At 44.5% G+C, this 23,130-nt stretch overlaps 2 protein-coding genes across 4 annotated transcripts in view; both read left to right on the top strand.

The window, feature by feature from the left end:
* The window catches only part of LOC110534616 (oocyte zinc finger protein XlCOF7.1-like), a 1,104,347-nt gene that overhangs the window by 271,860 nt on the left and 809,357 nt on the right, over positions 1 to 23,130 (top strand). The gene's annotated exons all lie outside the window — the stretch shown is intronic.
* Positions 121 to 10,370, top strand: LOC110534690. Its single transcript, XM_021619620.2, has 7 exons — positions 121 to 659; positions 2,396 to 2,526; positions 2,705 to 2,869; positions 6,547 to 6,702; positions 6,822 to 6,933; positions 7,082 to 7,203; positions 8,753 to 10,370. The coding sequence occupies exons 1-7, from the start codon at positions 383 to 385 to the stop codon at positions 9,695 to 9,697; spliced, it is 1,908 nt and encodes a 635-aa protein (XP_021475295.2). The 5' UTR covers positions 121 to 382; the 3' UTR covers positions 9,698 to 10,370.

Here is a 23,130-nt window from a genome sequence, read left to right on the forward strand (position 1 = left end):
GGATAGGGGTGGTTGGTTTTTGGGGTATAGTGGTGTATATGTGTAGGGTTAGATGGTGGTGCGATTTACTTTTCACTTCCCTTTTTAACACCTCTTTTTGTTGCAAAAGTGTAATTCACACTCCGACCTGTGACAGGCAGCAATACGCAACACAGCGTCTCGTCTGCCGGAAAATCACACAAAGACGTGACCAAGAAGAATTTCCAAGTTTGCGTTTTTATTGTTGTTACTGAAACCTTTATTAACACCCTGGAACTCAAAAGATGACTAATTTAACTGCACAGCGTCACATATTTACCCCATGTAGTGTTTAATTCGCGTTGGAGACAGGTTGATACATGTTATCTAGGTAACGCTAGTTAGCTGCTAACGTTAGCTAACAATGTCTAGCTGTATGGTTTTTCACACTCAAATAGCCTCCATCATGGAGGTGCTAGCGAATGCAGCCGTGGCAGAGATCTGTAAACTCGTAGACGACGACTATGCAGTGTTTCGTTTGGAAATAACTCAAAGCCAGAAAGAAAACAGGGGATTGCGGAGGAAACTACTGGAAATGAAAGTGGCACGGGAGCGCGCAGAGAGGACAACGCGAGAGCGCGGCCTCGCCAGTCGTCCCAGTAGTGTCAAGATCCTCGATCGATACAGAGGAATGGCAAGAGGTACAGTACATTTAGCAGCAGGCCGAGACTTTGCGGCCCGTCCCCCTTTCCCCTCTGCACCCATAATTGGGTCTAGGATTTCTGGGGGGATAGTTCCCCAAATTATTTAGCTATAATGTGCAAAGACACAATCATATTATAACCAGATTATTGTTTTACTGCATTTCTTAGTATTTAATCAATGAAAACAATATGATGCATGGAACATCATAATAATTGATAACTTATTGATATACTATTTATTTATGAGACGTGTTACCTTACATCCTTGCCAATTGTTGACAGTGACAATAAAACAAGTTTTGAGAATGACACAAATATAAATGTTCAGTCTGCTGTCTCAGTTTGTCTGATGGCAATTTGCATATACTCCAGAATGTCATGAAGAGTGATCAGATGAATTGCAATTAATTGTCCCTAAAAAAAAAGTCCCTCTTTGCCATGCAAATAAACTGAATCCCCAAAAAACATTTCCACTGCATTTCAGCCCTGCCACAAAAGGACCAGCTGACATCATGTCAGTGATTCTCTCGTTGACACAGGTGTGAGTGTTGACAAGGATAAGGTTGGAGATCACTCTGTCATGCTGACTGAGTTAAAATAACAGTCTGGAAGCATCAAAAGGAGGGTGGTGCTTGGAATCATTGTTCTTCCTCTGTCAACCATGGTTACCTGCAAGGAAACACGTGCTGTCATCATTGCTTTGCAGAAAAAGGGCTTCACAGGCAAGGATATTACTGCCAGTAAGATTGCACCTAAATCAATCATTTATCGGATCTTCAAGTAGAGCGGTTCAATTGTTGTGAAGAAGGCTTCAGGGCGCCCAAGAAAGTCCAGCAAGCGCCAGGACTGTCTCCTAAAGTTGATTCAGCTGCAGGATCGGGTCACCACCAGTACAGAGCTTGCTCAGGAATGGCTGCAGGCAGGTGTGCGTGCATCTGCACGCACAGTGAGGCAAAGACTTTTGGAGGATGACCTGGTGTCAAGAAGGGCAGCAAAGAAGCCACTTTTCTCCAGGAAAAACATCAGGGACAGACTGATATTTAGCAAAAGGTACAGGGATTGGACTGCTGAGGACTGGAGTAAAGTAATTTTCTCTGAATCCCCTTTCCAATTGTTTGGGGTGTCCGGAAAAAAAGCTTAGTACCAACACATCCTCCAAGAGCAACTTCTCCCAACCATCCAGGAACAGTTTGGTGACGAACAATTCATTTTCCAGCATGATGGAGCACCTTGCCATAAGGCAAAGTGATAACTAAGTGGCTCGGGGAACAAAACATCGATATTTTGGGTCCATGGCCAGGAAACTCCCCAGACCTTAATCCCATTGAGAACTTGTGGTCAATCCTCAAGAGGCGGGTAGACAAACAAAACCCCACAAATTCTGACAAACTCCAAGCATTGATTATGCAAGAATGGGCTACCATCAGTCAGGATGTGGCCCAGAAGTTAATTGACAGTATGCCAGGGCGGATTGCAGAGGTCTTGAAAAAGAAGGGTCAACACTGCAAATATTGACTCTTTGCATCAACTTCATGTAATTGTCAATAAAAGCCTTTGACACTTATGAAATGCTTGTAATTATACTTCAGTATTCCATAGTAACATCTGACAAAAATATCTAAAGACACTGAAGCAGCAAACTTTGAAAATGAAAACTTTTGGCCACGACTATACAATGTAGCCTTGAGCATTTACAGTATCTAACCTAACCACCACTTTTCCCCCACTTTCAGGTGAAGGACATCTCACTGGAGGCCACAGGAGCTTTGTGAAGCCAGCGGGACACAATACATGGAAAGATGACCAAACGATCACTGTTGATGAGGGGAGTGTAACCTCAACCCAGTACTTTATTGGGATCGAGGTTAGTGGTGCATAAAGAATGAGTTACTTTGTAAATCAAATGTGCCTGTTTATTTCAGTAGGGCTCCCCTCAGTTATTCACTTGCTGATATGTACAGTACATCCTCATTTACCTGTCATAGGGGAACTTGTGAGACTTCCCTACGAAGTACTGTTAATAACCCCTCTTATTGTGTCAGTCTGCAGATAAAGAGGCTGCAGGTCCTGGGGTCAAGCTGGAGAGGTTTGAAGGAGTGGAGGACCCACTGCATAACAGAGACATCCAGTCTGGAACGCCCCCTGTAGCCAATGAGGACCCCACCACCACCCCGGTGCAGTCCAGGACACAATGCCTCATCACGGAGGTCAGTGGAATGCCGAACGCCATCCTCAAGTCAGAGTCACACACGAAGACTTTAACTGTACACACAGGAGCTGACCACAGATCAAACCCAGAGAGACGCGGGTTTGGGAGACTGTGCTGTCATCCTACTGCCAGCTCAGAGTATTTACCGGTATTTCACCAGGGTACGGTTCATTCCTGTGGGGATGGTGATGGTGACGCATTCGACACTGGCGGTGATGATCCATCTTGTTCTTACGCCACAGAGATGGACCCTATCAACATATCCTTGGGTTTAGAGACACAGACTGATCTGTCTAGAGGGGACTGGAACCGGTACAGTAGTAGTGTGTACTCTGAAGGGTGCCTAGATAAGAAAGGGGAGGGTCTGATTGTAGATGAAGTGACTGTGAAAGTGGAGGGTGACGTTCCTCCTACATGGAATGCAGATAGTCACCTAGGGGACGAAAACTCACAGGGCAGAGATTTATTTGATTACAGGGGAAACTTACAGACAAATCTAAATGTTGCCACCCACTCCCTTTTACACACGTTCAAGGATCGCGACCCAGAGTCCACTTCGATGGGGCCTTCCGATTCACATAGCCTCGTCCTTTTCGATCAGGTATTGAACTCAAACGACACGACTAGAGCCCAGGTTCAGGGAGGGTTAGCCACATCAGGCAATAGTAAAGAGAAGAGGTTCCTCTGCATGTTCTGTAACAAAGGCTTCAGCTGCCCCCAGAAGGTGGAGATCCACCGGAGGGTCCACACAGGGGAGAAACCGTTCAGTTGTCCCCAGTGTCACATGTGCTTCGCCCAGGCCTGCAGCCTGAAGAGGCACCAGAGGGTCCACACAGGGGAGAAACCCTACAGCTGCCCCCAGTGTGAGAAGAGGTTCTCTCGCCAGCACCAGCTGAAGACGCACCTGAAGGTCCACACGGGAGAAAGGCCGTTTGCCTGTACGCACTGCGGGAAGCGGTTCTCAGAGAGGAGCTACCTCAGGATACACCAGCAGAAAAAACATTCCACTCTATAACATGAAAAGTAACCATTCCACTCGATAGCTTCTGATGTTTAGATGAAACCCTGCATTAAAGACAAAGATTAATTTGTTGTCAGCAGAAAAGACCCACGGATTCATTTGGTATAACGAGAGTTACAGATTTCAGTGTTGAATATTCCTCAGTAGAATATTGCATCCAAACATTGTGTGATATACAGTGCCTTGCGAAAGTATTCGGCCCCCTTGAACTTTGCAACCTTTTGCCACATTTCAGGCTTCAAACATAAAGATATAAAACTGTATTTTTTTGTGAAGAATCAACAACAAGTGGGACACAATCATGAAGTGGAACGACATTTATTGGATATTTCAAACTTTTTTAACAAATCAAAAACTGAAAAATTGGGCGTGCAAAATTATTCAGCCCCCTTAAGTTAATACTTTGTAGCGCCACCTTTTTCTGCGATTACAGCTGTAAGTCGCTTGGGGTATGTCTCTATCAGTTTTGTACATCGAGAGACTGACATTTTTTCCCATTCCTCCTTGCAAAACAGCTCGAGCTCAGTGAGGTTGGATGGAGAGCATTTGTGAACAGCAGTTTTCAGTTCTTTCCACAGATTCTCGATTGGATTCAGGTCTGGACTTTGACTTGGCCATTCTAACACCTGGATATGTTTATTTTTGAACCATTCCATTGTAGATTTTGCTTTATGTTTTGGATCATTGTCTTGTTGGAAGACAAATCTCCGTCCCAGTCTCAGGTCTTTTGCAGACTCCATCAGGTTTTCTTCCAGAATGGTCCTGTATTTGGCTCCATCCATCTTCCCATTAATTTTAACCATCTTCCCTGTCCCTGCTGAAGAAAAGCAGGCCCAAACCATGATGCTGCCACCACCATGTTTGACAGTGGGGATGGTGTGTTCAGCTGTGTTGCTTTTACGCCAAACATAACGTTTTGCATTGTTGCCAAAAAGTTCAATTTTGGTTTCATCTGACCAGAGCACCTTCTTCCACATGTTTGGTGTGTCTCCCAGGTGGCTTGTGGCAAACTTTAAACAACACTTTTTATGGATATCTTTAAGAAATGGCTTTCTTCTTGCCACTCTTCCATAAAGGCCAGATTTGTGCAATACACGACTGATTGTTGTCCTATGGACAGAGTCTCCCACCTCAGCTGTAGATCTCTGCAGTTCATCCAGAGTGATCATGGGCCTCTTGGCTGCATCTCTGATCAGTCTTCTCCTTCTCCTGGACGGCCAGGTCTTGGTAGATTTGCAGTGGTCTGATACTCCTTCCATTTCAATATTATCGCTTGCACAGTGCTCCTTGGGATGTTTAAAGCTTGGGAAATCTTTTTGTATCCAAATCCGGCTTTAAACTTCTTCACAACAGTATCTCGGACCTGCCTGGTGTGTTCCTTGTTCTTCATGATGCTCTCTGCGCTTTTAACGGACCTCTGAGACTATCACAGTGCAGGTGCATTTATACGGAGACTTGATTACACACAGGTGGATTGTATTTATCATCATTAGTCATTTAGGTCAACATTGGATCATTCAGAGATCCTCACTGAACTTCTGGAGAGAGTTTGCTGCACTGAAAGTAAAGGGGCTGAATAATTTTGCACGCCCAATTTTTCAGTTTTTGATTTATTAAAAAAGTTTGAAATATCCAATAAATGTCGTTCCACTTCATGATTGTGTCCCACTTGTTGTTGATTCTTCACAAAAAAATACAGTTTTATATCTTTATGTTTGAAGCCTGAAATGTGGCAAAAGGTCGCAAAGTTCAAGGGGGCCGAATACTTTCGCAAGGCACTGTATAATGCATATACAGTGGGGCAAAAAAGTGTTTAGTCAGCCACCAATTGTGCAAGTTCTCCCACTTAAAAAGATGAGGCCTGTAATTTTCATCATAGGTACACTTCAACTATGACAGACAAAATGAGAAAAACAACACGGACTTTCAACTCCCTCCAAAGATTTTCTATGGGGTTGAGATCTGGAGACTGGCTAGGCCACTCCAGGACCTTGAAATGCTTCTTACAAAGCCACTCCTTCGTTGCCCGGGCGGTGTGTTTGGGATCATTGTCATGCTGAAAGACCCAGCCACGTTTCATCTTCAATGCCCTTGCTGATGGAAGGAGGTTTCTACAAAGTCTGCTACATATTTTGTTTGTACTGTATTCCATTCAATTACTATTTTTTTCCCAAGACACTTTTAATGAGAAAATGAATGCAGAATTTTTTTAGAGACGTATGTGTGGTTTTCATATGGTATATTTCAGACTTGTTTATGTTTAATAAACACAAAATGGGACTTTTCATTATAAGACTTTCATTGACTCTCTTTAGTAAATCTGATCTCACCCTATTCTGCATACACCTGCGCTTCATAACCAATATACACTTACTAAATATAGCTACAAATACCCATATAACTAACACCTACTGTACATCAAAATAGTTTAGTCAGGTTTGTCTGACTTTTGACTTATAGCTGACTCATATTTACCCACAACACATTTATGTCCACCATGATGGGCTTAACAACAATGAAATCATTCTGTAACTACAGTATAGGACTCAAACATAGTGGGGATGGGTAAACACTCCATGTTGAAATTGTGTTTATCTGTGTACGTACCTGAGGGAGTGTATGTCTGTGTAATCTGTAGCACCTGTCTCTTCCAGGAGGAGGAGGGTCCAGAGGTGCTGCTGGTGAAGGAGGAGGAGGGTCTGGGGAACCCTGAGGGGACCATGGTCATGGAGGACAACCAGACTACACCTCCTCCTGAACCCACAGAGGAACCAGCTGAGCAGCACAGGACCACACACAGTCTCACTGAGGTATGGATAAGGGCCAGTTCTTGATTAATTACTCATTGTCCAATCAGAAGATGCTCCATAGCAGGGTATTCATATCAGATTTCTTGATCCAACATCCTCTCACTCTGTATCTCTTACAGTCAGTAGACATGGATGATGGGAAGCCTGATCTGCTGCTGGTCAAAGAGGACACAATAGAAGACAGACCAGAGAGCACTGACCTGCTGAGTGGACTAAAGATGGGGGAGCAAGGTAAGGGAGAAATACATATAACCTACATACAGTAATAGATCTACAATGGGAATAGTGATGCACCTGGCTATTATTGATGACAAAAAAAATCTAAATGTAGAGTTCTCTGCCATGTTTGTAAAGTCTATTTTCTAAACTCTTCCTGGAGGTGGTTGGCTGGAGGATAACAGAGGCGACTGGGCGGCCATATTGGATTACCATACGAGTGCAGCCAAGGGCCCAGGGGACAACATCACCGAGCAAGCCGGCACCAAAGGCAACATAGTGGAGGTCAGTGGATGGGACAGCGTCCTCAACTCTGGGCTGGTGAACAACACTGTTAACCACAACCAGAAACAGACTGACGAACACAAAACAACAACCAAACTTAGTCTCCATGACAACAGATTAGCTGAGAACAGGGCGAGGTGTAGATTTGGTCTGCAGAGACAGGGAGGTGTCCATATGCAGCGGAAGAGAACAGACACAGACTGGGCTAGCGATGCTCAATCCTGCTCCTATAGTTGTGATTCAGAGAGACTGATGGTGCCTCAGGTTAACCCCCTAACAGGTGCTGCCTTCAGCCTGCCTTCTATAGGATCTACTATCAACTGGAACATGGATCTATCAACTGGAACATGGACCATGCAACAACACAGACACTCCCTGGCCTTCATCCTCCTCACACTCTCCTAATGTTAAACCAGACCTCAGACAAGCCCATTGACAAATTACAGTAGTAGTGCTATCAGAAAATATAGTGGCAAGGAGAAGCGCATCCTGTGTTCGTTCTGTGGGAAAGCCTTCAGTTTCCCCAAGCAGGTGGAGATCCACCAGAGGATGGACAAGGGGGAGAAACCATTCGGCTGCCACCTGTGCCAGGCCAGTTTACCAGACACATCCAACCTGAAGAGGCACCAGAGGGTCCACACAGGGGAGAAATCCTACAGCTGCCCCCACTGTGAGAAGAGGTTCTCCCACCAGCACCATCTGAAGATCCACCTGAAGGTCCACAAGGGAGAGAGGCCGTTCGCCTGTACACACTGCAGGAAGAGGTTCTCAGAGAGGAGCTATCTCAGGATACACCAGCAGAAAATGCACACGGCCCATGTAATATAGTATTAGTTTGTAATGAATTCTGTTGGTTTTGTAGGTAGTAGGGAAGTGAGGAAATAATGTGTATGATGAGGCAGAGTAGATGATATGGTGATGGTTGGTGTGATGGTGTCTGTAAAAATGCTTCACTGATGAAAAGTGAGAACCTTGTCCTGTTTGATGCTGTTGTTTATAGTGAAATACCAAGTGTCTTATTACATTTTTCCCTCAAAATATTTAAAAATGTATTCTATCAAAGTGAAGGTTCTAGATTTAACTGTATGACCATTTATTTAGTTGAACTGAATTACAAAATTGATAGACAATTTTTTAAATAATTGCAGCGACTGAGTTTCCCTTATCTCAGTGGAACAAAACATTATAATTTTTTTTTAATCAACACATATGGACATTATTTATATTTATGTATTTATAATACACTCCAATGGCTCCAAAGTTGCAAGTTCAAATCCCCGAGCTGACAAGGTACAAATCTGTCGTTCTGCCCCTGAACAGGCAGTTAACCCACTGTTCCTAGGCCGTCATTGAAAATAAGAATTTGTTCTTAACTGACTTGCCTAGTAAAATAAAGGTAAAATAAAAATAAATAAAAATTGTTAGGTACTTGAATCCCAGTGTTTGATATGGGCTAGACTGTGGTAAACATTTTATAATGTCATATTTTTGTGTGTACCGCAAAGTTTATGTAAAACGTTATACTTTTCTGTTCAATTTGTGTTTAAAGTCTGCAGTCCATGAGGACCTGCTGATATCCGGTGTTGCTGGCTGGAAATACTGGACCTCTGAGGTGGCTGGTCACAAACCATGGCCCCGGATCAGAACCATAGATCAGGGGCCATCACTCTTCCTTCCAGAGTCGGAACAAGGACCGAACAACGAGGGACAGAGACTCCACCACCACACAAAACACAACCAGTGGACAAGTGGACTGAACAACCTCAGTCGTGGTGGTCATCAGAGAGATAGAGGCTCCAGTCAGGGATCCAGTCTGCAGCCCAGACCCTTCTCTTCACAGTCTCAGTGCAGGGATGAATCAGGGCCTGGGGCTGATAGAGATAGACCCTCCTGTTCCTATGATACAAACACCACGATGAACAGAGCAGGTCTTCCTGGGCTTCAGCCTTCACAGAGAGTGGTGGGAGACTCCCCTGGTGGTAGTCTATCAGGAAATCTGTCTTCTCCTTCAGAGTCTCCTCTAATGCCTGGTGACTGGGTTCATAGAAAGCCTGGACCTGGGTCTAGCCTTCCTCAGTTACCTCATGGTTACCCCACTAATACAGACAAGGTCAGGATGGACGTTCACCACAAGAGGTACCTAGCCTATAACACAGCACACAATCCCAACAACACCCAAACAATGGCTAGAGGTCAAGGAGGGAGCTCAAAGACTAACCACTTGAGGGTGGTCGCTCCTGCTTCTACCTCCTCTGGTGTCATTGGGTCACAACGTGGGAGGCCGAGCGTTAGGACAGACGCTGACAAGCTTTACTCCTGCTCCACATGTGGGAAGTGCTTTGCTGAGGCAAACTATGTGAAGGAGCACCAGACCGTTCACACCAAGGAGAGGCCCTTCAAGTGCAAACTATGTTACAAGAGCTTCTCCTTCCGGAGTAGCCTTATCAGACATAGGAGCGTCCACAATGTGGAGAAATCGGAGCAGTGTGGCTAGAGAGGGCTCCCGAGTGGCGCAGCGGTCTAAAGCACTGCATCTCAGTGCTAGAGGCATCACTACAGACCCTGGTTTGATTCCAGGCTCTATCACAACCGGCCGTGATTGGGAGGCCCATACGGCGGCGCACAATTGGCCGAGCGTCGTCCGGGTTGGGATTTGGCCGGGGTAGGCAGTCATTGTAAATAAGAATTTGTTCTTAACTGACTTGCCTAGTTAAATAAATAAAAATGTGAAGATGTACACAGGGGACCATACTTTAGCTATCATGTGAAGTGACCTGGAGTAAGAGCAGTGGCGTTCTGGAGGTGGGCAGAACGCCAGTGGGCAATTAGTATACTCACTTCTTAATCCCCACGATGCATATCAAAGTAGTGTAGTGGAGGTATACACTGTGTCAATGTTTATCTTACAATGTTGCTAAACTATTATTTCATCACATTTTCGCAATGTGCACACAGTGTTAGGCCTATGCGCAAATGATTCAAAATGCAATTTGTGGGAAAAGAACTTTGTGCAAACGTGAGGAAGAAAATTGGCTACTTCAAAATGGAGATAGGCTCGGATACAGTGATGAGGTCTCTTTCCATCTACGTTTTGGCCTGACTGTGAAAGATCAATATGGATTCTATTATTTTAGGTCATTTAGAGTGTATGTCACTTTCACATTAAATTAATTACACAGGGCACCTTTTCTTCCTGTTTGGGATTTTTTTTGGCACCACTTCACCACTGGGTAAGAGGACAATTAACCACTCATTAACCTTTTGTTAATTTGTCATTTGAAATAGGATTGTGTAAGTACCTGTTTTTAGAGAGACAGTACCTAGGCAAGAACAACCTAGACTAGAACAAGGACAGTTGAATATTTACCTTACTGAGGTGACGTAGATGGAATAAAGTCATTCTATTATTTTCTACTCTATTGTTGCTAACACACTTTTCTTTCTAAACAAGTCTGCTCTCAGCTTGAAAGATACTGATCATAGGAGATGTGGGGCTCTATTTCCGGCTGGCATTATGGCAGGGCAAGTACAGGTTAGTTTGCAATTTCAGTATGTAAAAACTGACACTGGCATTTTCCAACACATGCGCAAGGTTCAGCAATTGACCTGACTAATCTCAGCTCACTAGCTCTGAGGTGGGAGGAGTGGCAATATTTAAGGTGTGTCCTTGAAAACGTGCAAAAGTGACACTTTCATGCAGCGCATATCGAGACATTTAAGACCAATGAAAAGCAGGTCTTAGTTGTAACTCACTTGGTAATGGCATGGATTTTGTGAGCGGAAGTGCAACTTATCCAGCCGTGACACAGATTGCATTTATACTCATGGAACAAGAGACGATACGTGCTTTTTATGCCGGTAACTTTTAATAACTAAATTATTTTTCATTTGGTTGAAATGGATTAAAAACCAAGCATAATAGCCTCTCTTCCCTTCAATGAAGGTTGGAGGTTAAAGTGCAGGCTGTCAGCTTTAATTTGTATTTTCACCCATATTGAGTGAACCGTTTAGCTCTGAAATCTCCACCGAAGAAAGATGATACCGGAGTTTCCCAAGAATCAGTGGGTGCAAACCATTAAAAATAAGTCCAGAAATGTATGAAGTAACTGCAAAATTTCCCTTTAAAGGGGCAATCTGCAGTTTCTACATACATTTTTGTTCTCATAAATTAATATGTACCCATTGATTCTTGAATAATATAACTTAGAATTGCCTCATGAGCTTAGTTCAACTGTCTAACCCCATCAGAACCCAAAATATACAATTGTCCAATATTTGTAAACAAACACTATTTGCCTCAAAACATGGTTAAAACTAGAATTTTTATAACATTTACAGTGACACCTATCCCAGCCAAACCCAGACAATGCTGGGCCAATTGTGCACTGCCCTATGAGACTCCCAATCATGGCCGGAGGTGATACAGCCTGGATTCGAACCAGAGACTGTAGTGACTCATCTTGCACTGAGATGCTGTGCCTTAGACCACTGCACCACTCTGGAGCCCAAGTGGATGGTCAGTTCTTGCATCCATAGCTTTACCTATGAATTTGAGAGCAGTTAAATTTTTCCAACCGCATCCCTCAAATCAAATGTATTTATATAGCCCTTCTTACATCAGCTGATATCTCAAAGTGCTGTACAGAAACCCCAAACAGCAAGCAATGCAGGTGTAGATGCACGGTAGCTAGGAAAAACTCCCTAGAAAGGCCAAAACCTAGGAAGAAACCTAGAGAGGAACCAGGCTATGAGGGGTGGCCAGTCCTCTTCTGGCTGTGCCGGGTGGAGATTATAACAGAACATGGCCAAGATGTTCAAATGTTCATAAATGACCAGCATGGTCAAATAATAGGTCTGGGACAGGTAGCACGTCCGGTGAACAGGTCAGTATTCCATAGCCGCAGGCAGAACAGTTGAAACTGGAGCAGCAGCACGGCCAGGTGGACTGGGGATAGCAAGGAGTCATCATGCCAGGTAGTCCTGAGGCATGGTCCTACGGCTCAGGTCCTCCGAGAGACAGAAAGAGAGAATTCGAGAGAGCATACTTAAATTCACACAGGACACCGGAGAAGACAGGAGAAGTACTCCAGATATAACAAACTGACCCTAGCCCCCCGACACATAAACTAATGCAGCATACATACTGGAGGCTGAGACAGGAGGGGTCAGGAGACAATTTGGCCCCATCCGATGATACCCCCAGACAGGGCCAAACAGGAAGGATGTAACCCCACCCACTTCGCCAAAGCACAGCCCCCACACCACTAGAGGGATATCTTCAACCACCAACTTACCATCCTGAGGCAAGGCCGAGTATAGCCCACAAAGATCCCCGCCACGGCACAACCCAAGGGGGGACGCCAACCCAGACAGGAAGATCACATCAGTGACTCAACCCACTCAAGTGACGCACCCCTAGGGACGGCATGAAAGAGCACCAGTAAGCCAGTGACTCAGCCCCTGTAATAGGGTTAGAGGCAGAGAATCCCAGTGGGAAGAGGGGAACCGGCCAGGCAGAGAGAGCAAGGGCGGTTCGTTGCTCCAGAGCCTTTCCGTTCACTTTCACACTCCTGGGCCAGACTAATTTACCACCTTCACAAGTGCAGTCTCAGTGCTATGATGGGGTCTAAAACCAGACTCAAGCATTTCAAATACATTGTTTGTCTTCAGGAAGGCAGTGAGTTGCTGTGCAACAGCCTTTTCTAACATTTTTGAGAGGAATGGAAAAATCGATATAGGCTGATCGTTTTTTATATTTTCTGGGTCAAGGTTTGGCTTTTTCAAGAGAGGCTTTATTACTGCCACTTTTAGTGAGTTTGGTACACATCCAGCGGTGGATGGAGAGCCGTTTATTATGTTCAACATAGGAGGGCCAAGCACAGGAAGCAGCTCTTCAGTAGTTTATTTGGAATAGAGTCCAGTATGCAGCTTGAAGGTTTAGAGGCCATGATTATTTTCATCATTGTGTCAAGAGATATAGTACTAAAACACTTGAGTGTCTCTCTTGATCCTAGGTCCTGGCAGAGTTGTGCAGACTCAGAACAACTGAGCTTTGAAGGAATACGCAGGTTTAAAGAGGAGTCCGTAATTTGCTTTCTAATAATCATGATATTTTCCTCAAAGAAGTTCATGAATTTATTACTGCTGAAGTGAAAGCCATCCTCACTTGGGGAATGCTGCTTTTTAGTTAGCTTTGCGACAGTATCAAAAAAAAAGAAAAATAGGGTGATCGAGCAGCAGTGAGGGCTCTTCGATACTGCACGGTACTGTCTTTCCAAGCTTGTCAGAAGACTTTCAGTTTGGTGTGGCGCCATTTCCGTTCCAATTTTCTGGAAGCTTGCTTCAGAGCTCGGGTATTTTCTGTATACCAGGGAGCTAGTTTCTTATGACAAATGTTTCTAGTTTTTAGGGGTGCAACTGCATCTAGGTTATTGCGTAAGGTTAAATTGAGTTCCTCAGTTAGGTGGTTAACTGATTTTTGTCCTCTGATGTCCTTGGGTAGGCAGAGGGAGTCTGGAAGGGCATCAAGGAATCTTTGTGTTGTCTGAGAATTTATAGCACGACTTTTGATGCTCCTTGGTTGGGGTCTGAGCAGGTTATTTGTTGCGATTGCAAACGTAATAAAATGGTGGCCCGATAGTCCAGGATTATGAGGAAAAACATTAAGATCCACAACATTTATTCCATGGGACAAAACTAGGTCCAGAGTATGACTGTGACAGTGAGTAGGTCCAGAGACATGTTGGACAAAACCCACTGAGTCGATGATGGCTCTGAAAGCCTTTTGGAGTGGGTCTGTGGACTTTTCCATGTGAATATTAAAGTCACCAAAAATTTGAATATTATCTGCTATGACTACAAGGTCCGATAGAAATCTGCATAGATTTCAAACTGCACCGCCCTCAACCGTAAGGCTCTCCAGAAGGTAGTGAGGTCTGCACAACGCATCACCGGGGGCAAACTACCTGCCCTCCAGGACACCTACACCACCCGATGTCACAGGAAGGCCATAAAGATCATCAAGGACATCAACCACCTGAGCCACTGCCTGTTCACCCCGCTATCATCCTAAAGGCGAGGTCAGTACAGGTGCATCAAAGCTGGGACCGAGAGACTGAAAAACAGCTTCTATCTCAAGGCCATCAGACTGTTAAACAGCCACCACTAACACTGAGGGGCTGCTGCCAACACACTGACACTGACTCAACTCCAGCCACTTTAATAATGGGAATTGATGGGAAATGATGTAAATATATCACTAGCCACTTTAAACAATGCTACCTTATATAAATGTTACTTACCCTACATTATTCATCTCATATGCATACGTATATACTGTACTCTATATCATCGACGGTATCCTTATGTAATACATGTATCACTAGCCACTTTATACTATACTATGCCACTTTGTTTACATACTCATCTCATTTGTACATACTGTACCCGATACCATCTACTGTATCTTGCCTATGCTGCTCTGTACCATCACTCATTCATATATCCTTATGTACATATTCTTTATCCCCTTACACTGTGTACAAGACAGTAGTTTTGGAATTGTTAGTTAGATTACTTGTTATTACTGCATTGTCGGAACTAGAAGCACAAGCATTTCGCTACACTCGCATTAACATCTGCTAACCATGTGTATGTGACAAATAAAATTTGATTTGATTTGATTTGACTAGAAGCTCAAAAGACGAAAACTAAAAAAAAAAAATGTTAATTGAAATTTGCTATCGTAAATGTTAGCAACACCTCTGCCTTTGCGGGATGCACGGGGGATATGGTCACTAGTGTAACCAGGTGGTGAGGCCTCATTTAACACAGTAAATTGATCAGGCTTAAGCCATGTTTCAGTCAGGCCAATCACATCAAGATTATGATCAGTGATTAGTTAATTGACTATAACTGCCTTTGAAGTGAGGGATCTAACATTAAGTAGCCCTATTTTGAGATGTGAGGTATCACGATCTCTTTCAATAATGGCAGGAATGGAGGAGGTCTTTATCCTAGTGAGATTGCTAAAGCGAACACCGCCATGTTTAGTTTTGCCCAACCTAAGTCGAGGCACAGACACGGCCTCAATGGGGATAGCTGAGCTGACTACACTGACTGTGCTAGTGGCAGACTCCACTAAGCTGGCAGGCTGGCTAATAGCCTGCTGCCTGGCCTGCACCCTATTTCATTGTGGAGCAAGAGGAGTTATGTTGGTAGATAAGATAAGAGCACCCCTCCAGCTAGGATGGAGCCCGTCACTCCTCAGCAGGCCAGTCTTGGTCCTGTTTGGCCCCGACAGAGATGGCCGCCTCGCTTCGCGTTCCTAGGAAACTATGCAGTTTTTTGTTTTTTTACGTGTTATTTCTTACATTAGTACCCCAGGTCATCTTAGGTTTCATTACATACAGTCGAGAAGAACTACTGAATATAAGATCAGCGTCAACTCACCATCAGTACGACCAAGAATATGTTTTTCGCGACGCGGATCCTGTGTTCTGCCTTACAAACAGGACAACGGAGTGGATCCTATGCAGCGACCCAAAAAAACGACTCCGAAAGAGAGGGAAACGAGGCGGTCTTCTGGTCAGACTCCGGAGACGGGCACACCGTGCACCACTCCCTAGCATTCTTCTTGCCAATGTCCAGTCTCTTAACAACAAGGTTGATGAAATCCGAGCAAGGGTAGCATTCCAGAGGGACATCAGAGACTGTAACGTCCTTTGCTTCACTGAAACATGGCTCACTGGAGAGACTCTATCCGAAGCGGTGCAGCCAACGGGTTTCTCCACGCATAGCGCTGACAGAAACAAACATCTTTCTGGTAAGAAGAGGGGCGGGGGCGTATGCCTCATGGCCAACGTGACATGGTGTGATGAAAGAAACATACAGGAACTCAAATCCTTCTGTTCACCTGATTTAGAATTCCTCACAATCAAATGTAGACCGCATTATCTACCAAGAGAATTCTCTTCGATTATAATCACAGCCGTATATATCCCCCCCCAAGCAGACACATCGATGGCTCTGAACAAACTTTATTTAACTCTCTGCAAACTGGAAACGATTTATCCGGAGGCTGCATTCATTGTAGCTGGGGATTTTAACAAGGCTAATCTGAAAACAAGACTCCCTAAATTTTATCAGCATATCGATTGCGCAACCAGGGGTGGAAAGACCTTGGATCATTGTTACTCTAACTTCCGCGACGCATATAAGGCCCTGCCCCGCCCCCCTTTCGGAAAAGCTGACCACGACTCCATTTTGTTGATCCCTGCCTACAGACAGAAACTAAAACAAGAGGCTCCCACGCTGAGGTCTGTCCAACGCTGGTCCGACCAAGCTGACTCCACACTCCAAGACTGCTTCCATCACGTGGACTGGGAGATGTTTCGTATTGCGTCAGATAACAACATTGACGAATACGCTGATTCGGTGTGCGAGTTCATTAGAACGTGCGTTGAAGATGTCGTTCCCATAGCAACGATTAAAACATTCCCTAACCAGAAACCGTGGATTGATGGCAGCATTCGTGTGAAACTGAAAGCGCAAACCACTGCTTTTAATCAGGGCAAGGTGTCTGGTAACATGACCGAATACAAACAGTGCAGCTATTCCCTCCGCAAGGCTATCAAACAAGCTAAGCGTCAGTACAGAGACAAAGTAGAATCTCAATTCAACGGCTCAGACACAAGAGGCATGTGGCAGGGTCTACAGTCAATCACGGACTACAGGAAGAAATCCAGCCCAGTCAAGGACCAGGATGTCTTGCTCCCAGGCAGACTAAATAACTTTTTTGCCCGCTTTGAGGACAATACAGTGCCACTGACACGGCCTGCAACGAAAACATGCGGTCTCTCCTTCACTGCAGCCGAGGTGAGTAAGACATTTAAACGTGTTAACCCTCGCAAGGCTGCAGGCCCAGACGGCATCCCCAGCCGCGCCCTCAGAGCATGCGCAGACCAGCTGGCCGGTGTGTTTACGGACATATTCAATCAATCCCTATACCAGTCTGCTGTTCCCACATGCTTCAAGAGGGCCACCATTGTTCCTGTTCCCAAGAAAGCTAAGGTAACTGAGCTATACGACTACCGCCCCGTAGCGCTCACATCCGTCATCATGAAGTGCTTTGAGAGACTAGTCAAGGACCATATCACCTCCACCCTATCTGACACCCTAGACCCACTCCAATTTGCTTACCGCCCAAATAGGTCCACAGACGATGCAATCTCAACCACACTGCACACTGCCCTAACCCATCTGGACAAGAGGAATACCTATGTGAGAATGCTGTTCATCGACTACAGCTCGGCATTCAACACCATAGTACCCTCCAAGCTCGTCATCAAGCTCGAGACCCTGGGTCTCGACCCCGCCCTGTGCAACTGGGTACTGGACTTCCTGACGGGCCGCCCCCAGGTGGTGAGGGTAGGCAACAACATCTCCTCCCCGCTGATCCTCAACACTGGGGCCCCACAAGGGTGCGTTCTGAGCCCTCTCCTGTACTCCCTGTTCACCCACGACTGCGTGGCCACGCACGCCTCCAACTCAATCATCAAGTTTGCGGACGACACAACAGTGGTAGGCTTGATTACCAACAACGACGAGACGGCCTACAGGGAGGAGGTGAGGGCCCTCGGAGTGTGGTGTCAGGAAAATAACCTCACACTCAACGTCAACAAAACTAAGGAGATGATTGTGGACTTCAGGAAACAGCAGAGGGAACACCCCCCTATCCACATCGATGGAACAGTAGTGGAGAGGGTAGCAAGTTTTAAGTTCCTCGGCATACACATCACAGACAAACTGAATTGGTCCACTCACACAGACAGCATCGTGAAGAAGGCGCAGCAGCGCCTCTTCAACCTCAGGAGGCTGAAGAAATTTGGCTTGTCACCAAAAGCACTCACAAACTTCTACAGATGCACAATCGAGAGCATCCTGGCGGGCTGTATCACCGCCTGGTATGGCAACTGCACCGCCCTCAACCGTAAGGCTCTCCAGAAGGTAGTGAGGTCTGCACAACGCATCACCGGGGGCAAACTACCTGCCCTCCAGGACACCTACACCACCCGATGTCACAGGAAGGCCATAAAGATCATCAAGGACATCAACCACCCTCGCCACTGCCTGTTCACCCCGCTATCATCCTAAAGGCGAGGTCAGTACAGGTGCATCAAAGCTGGGACCGAGAGACTGAAAAACAGCTTCTATCTCAAGGCCATCAGACTGTTAAACAGCCACCACTAACACTGAGTGGCTGCTGCCAACACACTGACACTGACTCAACTCCAGCCACTTTAATAATGGGAATTGATGGGAAATGATGTAAATATATCACTAGCCACTTTAAACAATGCTACCTTATATAATGTTACTTACCCTACATTATTCATCTCATATGCATACGTATATACTGTACTCTATATCATCGACTGTATCCTTATGTAATACATGTATCACTAGCCACTTTAAACTATGCCACTTTGTTTACATACTCATCTCATTTGTACATACTGTACTCGATACCATCTACTGTATCTTGCCTATGCTGCTCTGTACCATCACTCATTCATATATCCTTATGTACATATTCTTTATCCCCTTACACTGTGTACAAGACAGTAGTTTTGGAATTGTTAGTTAGATTACTTGTTATTACTGCATTGTCGGAACTAGAAGCACAAGCATTTCGCTACACTCGCATTAACATCTGCTAACCATGTGTATGTGACAAATAAAATTTGATTTGATTTGTTTGTGGGTGAGTCCCAGAAAGAGGGCCAATTATCTACAAATTCTATCTTTTGGGAGGGGCAGAAAACAGTTTTCAACCAGCGATTGAGTTGTGAGACTGCTGTGGAGCTCATCACTCCCCCTAACTGATAGAGGGCCAGAGACAATTACTCGATGCCGACACGTCTTTCTAGCTGATTTACACGCTGAAGCCATGTTGCGCTTGGTGACCTCTGACTGTTTCATCCTAACATCGTTGGTGCCGACGTGGATAACTATCTCTATACTCTGTACACTCGCAAGTTTTAGCTTTAGCCAGCACCATCTTCAGATTAGCCTTAACGTTGGTCGCCCTGTCCCCTGGTAAACAGTGTATGATCGCTGGATGATTATTTTTAAGTCTAATACTGCATACCTTTTTCATTTCACCATGCGGTTTGAGCTATGACGCCAACCAATAAAATAATTTATCTTCAGTGTAAACGGAAGTGAGCAGTGACCAAGAACAACTTCCACGTTAGTGTTTTCATTTTTGTTACTTAGACGTTTATTAACACACTGGAAAAAAAACATAATTTAACTGCAAGCAGTTTTATTTGCATTGGAGACAGGACTTGCTTGATAAATGTTATCTAAGTAACGCTGGCTAGCTTCTAACAATGCCAACAATGCCAAACTTTAACGGTATGGGCTTTCACACTCAAATAGCCTCCATTATGGAGGTTCTAGCGAATGCAGCCGTTGCAGAGATATGTAAACTCGTAGACGACGACTATGCAGTGTTTTGTTTGGAAATAACTCAAAGCCAGAAAGAAAACAGGGCATTACGGAGGAAACTACAGCTACTGGACATGAAGGTGGCATGGGAGCGCGCAGAGAGGACAATGCGAGAGCGCGTCCTCGCCAGTCGTACCAGTAGTGTCAAGATCCTTGACCGGTACAGAGGAATGCCAAGAGGTACATTTTGCAGAAGGCCGAGGTCGCGGGGGCTATCGCCCCGTTACCCTCTTCATATAGCTCAGTCCCTGTTGCCCGGTTCCCTGTTCCCCTCTGCACATGTGTTCAGATGTGTTACCCAGAATTGGGTGTTGGTCAGTTTTTGGATAGTATGCAATATTTCGCCAGATTACTACACTACATGACCAAAAGTATGTGGACACCTGCTCCTCGAACATCTCATTCCAAAAACATGGGCATTTAATATGGAGTTGGTCCTCCCTTTGCCTCATGAGCTTAGTTCAAACTGTCTAACCCCATCAGAACCCAAAATATGCATTTGTTTTACTCCAATATTTGTAAACAAAGTAAATGTTAACAAACACTATATAGCCTCAAAATATAGTTAAAACTAGAATTGTGATATCATCGATGGTCAGTCCTTTGGATGGTCAGTCCTTGCATCCATAGCTTTGTCTATGAATTAGAGAGCGGTTACATTTTTCTAGCCCCATCCCTCAGCTTTTTACAGAAACAGGTGAGGGAACTTCACTTTGTTTCAACTACTGATTGGCACTTTAATGTTCAATGTATCCCATGGCTGGCTTGCTTCTGAAGCTAAGAAAGGTTGGTCCTGGTCTGTCCCTGTGTAACAGTATAACTTTATAACCCCTCGCCCATACCCGGGCGCGAACCAGGGACCCTCTGCACACATCAACAACAGTCACCCACGAAGCATCGTTACCCATCGCTCCACAAAAGCTGCGGCCCTTGCAGAGCAAGGGGAACCACTACTTCAAGGTCTCAGAGCAAGTGATGTCACCGATTGAAACGCTATTTAGCACGCACCACCGCTAACTAGCTAGCCGTTTCACATCCGTTACACCTGGATGGGAGAGCAGATGCTACTGGAAGTGGCCAGTAGGAGGCACCCTTTCCACTGCCTTAGGCATTGCCCTCTGTTGGGTGCTGTCTTTCGGATGGGACGTTAAACGGGTGTCCTGACTCTCTGTGGTCACTCTGGGGTGTTAACCCCGGTGTCCTGGCTAAATTCCCAATCTGGCCTTCATAACATCAGGGCCACATAATCATCCTCAGCTTACAATTGGCTCATTCATCCCCCCCTCCTCTCCCCTGTAATTATTCCCCAGGTTGATGCTGTAAATGAGAATGTGTTCTCAGTAAACTTACCAGGTAAAATAAGGGTTAAATAAATAACAGCCTCCATTCTTCTGGGAGGGCTTTCCACTAGATGTTGAAACATTCCTGCGGGGACTTGCTTCCATTCAGCCACGATCATTAGTGAGGTCGGGTACTGATTAGAGGTAGACCGGTTATGATTTTTCAATGCCGATACCGATTATTGGAGGACCAAAAAAAAGTTGATACCGATTAATCGGCCAATTTCTGAAATTGATTTTTTTTTAAATTTATTTTTTATATGATATATTTATTTGTAATAATGACAATTACAACAATTCTGAATGAACAATTAACACTTTTACTTTAACTTAATATAATATATACAGTTGAAGTCGGAAGTTTACATACACCTTAGCCAAATACATTTAAACTCAGTTTTTCACAATTCCTGACATTTAATCCAAGTAAAAATTCCCTGTCTTAGGTCAGTTAGGATCACCACTTTATTTTAAGAATGTGAAATGTCAGAATAATAGTAGAGAGAATAAATTCTTTCAGCTTTTATTTCTTTCATCACATTCCCAGTGGATCAGAAGTTTACATACACTCAATTAGTATTTGGCAGCATTGCCTTTAAATTGTTTAACTTGGGTCAAACATTTTGGGTAGCCTTCCACAAGCTTCCCACAATAAATTGGGTGAATTTTGGCCCATTCCTCCTGACAGAGCTGGTGTAACTGAGTCAGGTTTGTAGGCCTTGCTCGCACACGCTTTTTCAGTTCTGCCCACACATTTTCTATAGGATTGAGGTCAGGGCTGTGATGGCCACTCCAATACCTTGACTTTGTTGTCCTTAAGCCATTTTGCCACAACATTGGAAGTATGCTTGGAGTCATTGTCCATTTGGAACATTTGTGACCAAGTTTAACTTCCTGACTGATGTCTTGAGCTGTTGCTTCAATATATCCACATAATTTCCTCCCTCATGATGCCATCTATTTTGTGAAGTGCACCAGTCCCTCCTGCAGCAAAGCACCCCCAAAACATGATGCTGCCACACCCGTGCTTCACGATTGGGATGGTGTTCTTTGGCTTGCAAGCCTCCTCCTTTTCCTCCAAACATAACGATGGGTATTATGGCCAAACAGTTCTATTTTTGTTTCATCAGACCAGAGGACATTTCTCCAAAAAGTACGATCTTTGTCCCCATGTGCAGTTGCGAACCGTAGTCTGGCTTTTTTAATGGTGGTTTTGGAGCAGTGGCTTCTTCCTTGTTGTGCGGCCTTTCAGGATATGTCGATATAGGACTTGTTTTACTGGGGACATAGATATTTTTGTACCTGTTTCCTCCAGCATCTTCACAATGTCCTTTGCTGTTGTTCAGGGATTGATTTGCACTTTTCTTACCAAAGTACGTTCATCTCTAGGAGACAGAACGCGTCTCCTTCCTGAGCGGTGTGACGGCTGCGTGGTCCCATGGTGTTCATACTTGCGTACTATTGTTTGTACAGATGAACGTGGTACCTTCAGGCGTTTGGAAATTGCTCCCAAGGATGAACCAGACTTGTGAAGGTCTACAATTTTTTTTCTGAGGTCTTGGCTGATTTATTTGGATTTTCCCATGATGTCAAGCAAAGAGGCACTGGGTTTGAAGGTAGGCCTTGAAATATATCCACAGGTACACCTCGAATTGACTCAAATGATGTCAATTAGCCTTTCAGAAACTTCTAAAGCCATGAAATCATTTTCTGGTATTTTCCAAGCTGTTTAAAGGCACAGTCAACTTAGTGTATGTAAAATGTATGTAAAATTACTTGTCATGCATAAAGTAGATGTCCTAACCGACTTGCCAAAACTATAGTTTGTTAACAAAACATTTGTGGAGTGGTGGAAAAACAAGTATTAATGCCTCCAACCTATGTAAACTTCTGACTTCAACTGTAAATACAATTGATTTAGTCTCAAATAAATAATGAAAGATGCTCAATTTGCTTTACATAATGCAAAAACACAGTGTTGGAGAAGAAAGTAAAGGTGCAATATGTGCCATGTAAAAAAGATAACATATAACATCAGAACATACACTAAGTTGACTGTGCCTTTAAACAGCTT

Source organism: Oncorhynchus mykiss, chromosome 10 (assembly GCF_013265735.2).
Source record: "Oncorhynchus mykiss isolate Arlee chromosome 10, USDA_OmykA_1.1, whole genome shotgun sequence".
NCBI classification, from domain to species: Eukaryota; Metazoa; Chordata; class Actinopteri; order Salmoniformes; family Salmonidae; genus Oncorhynchus; species Oncorhynchus mykiss.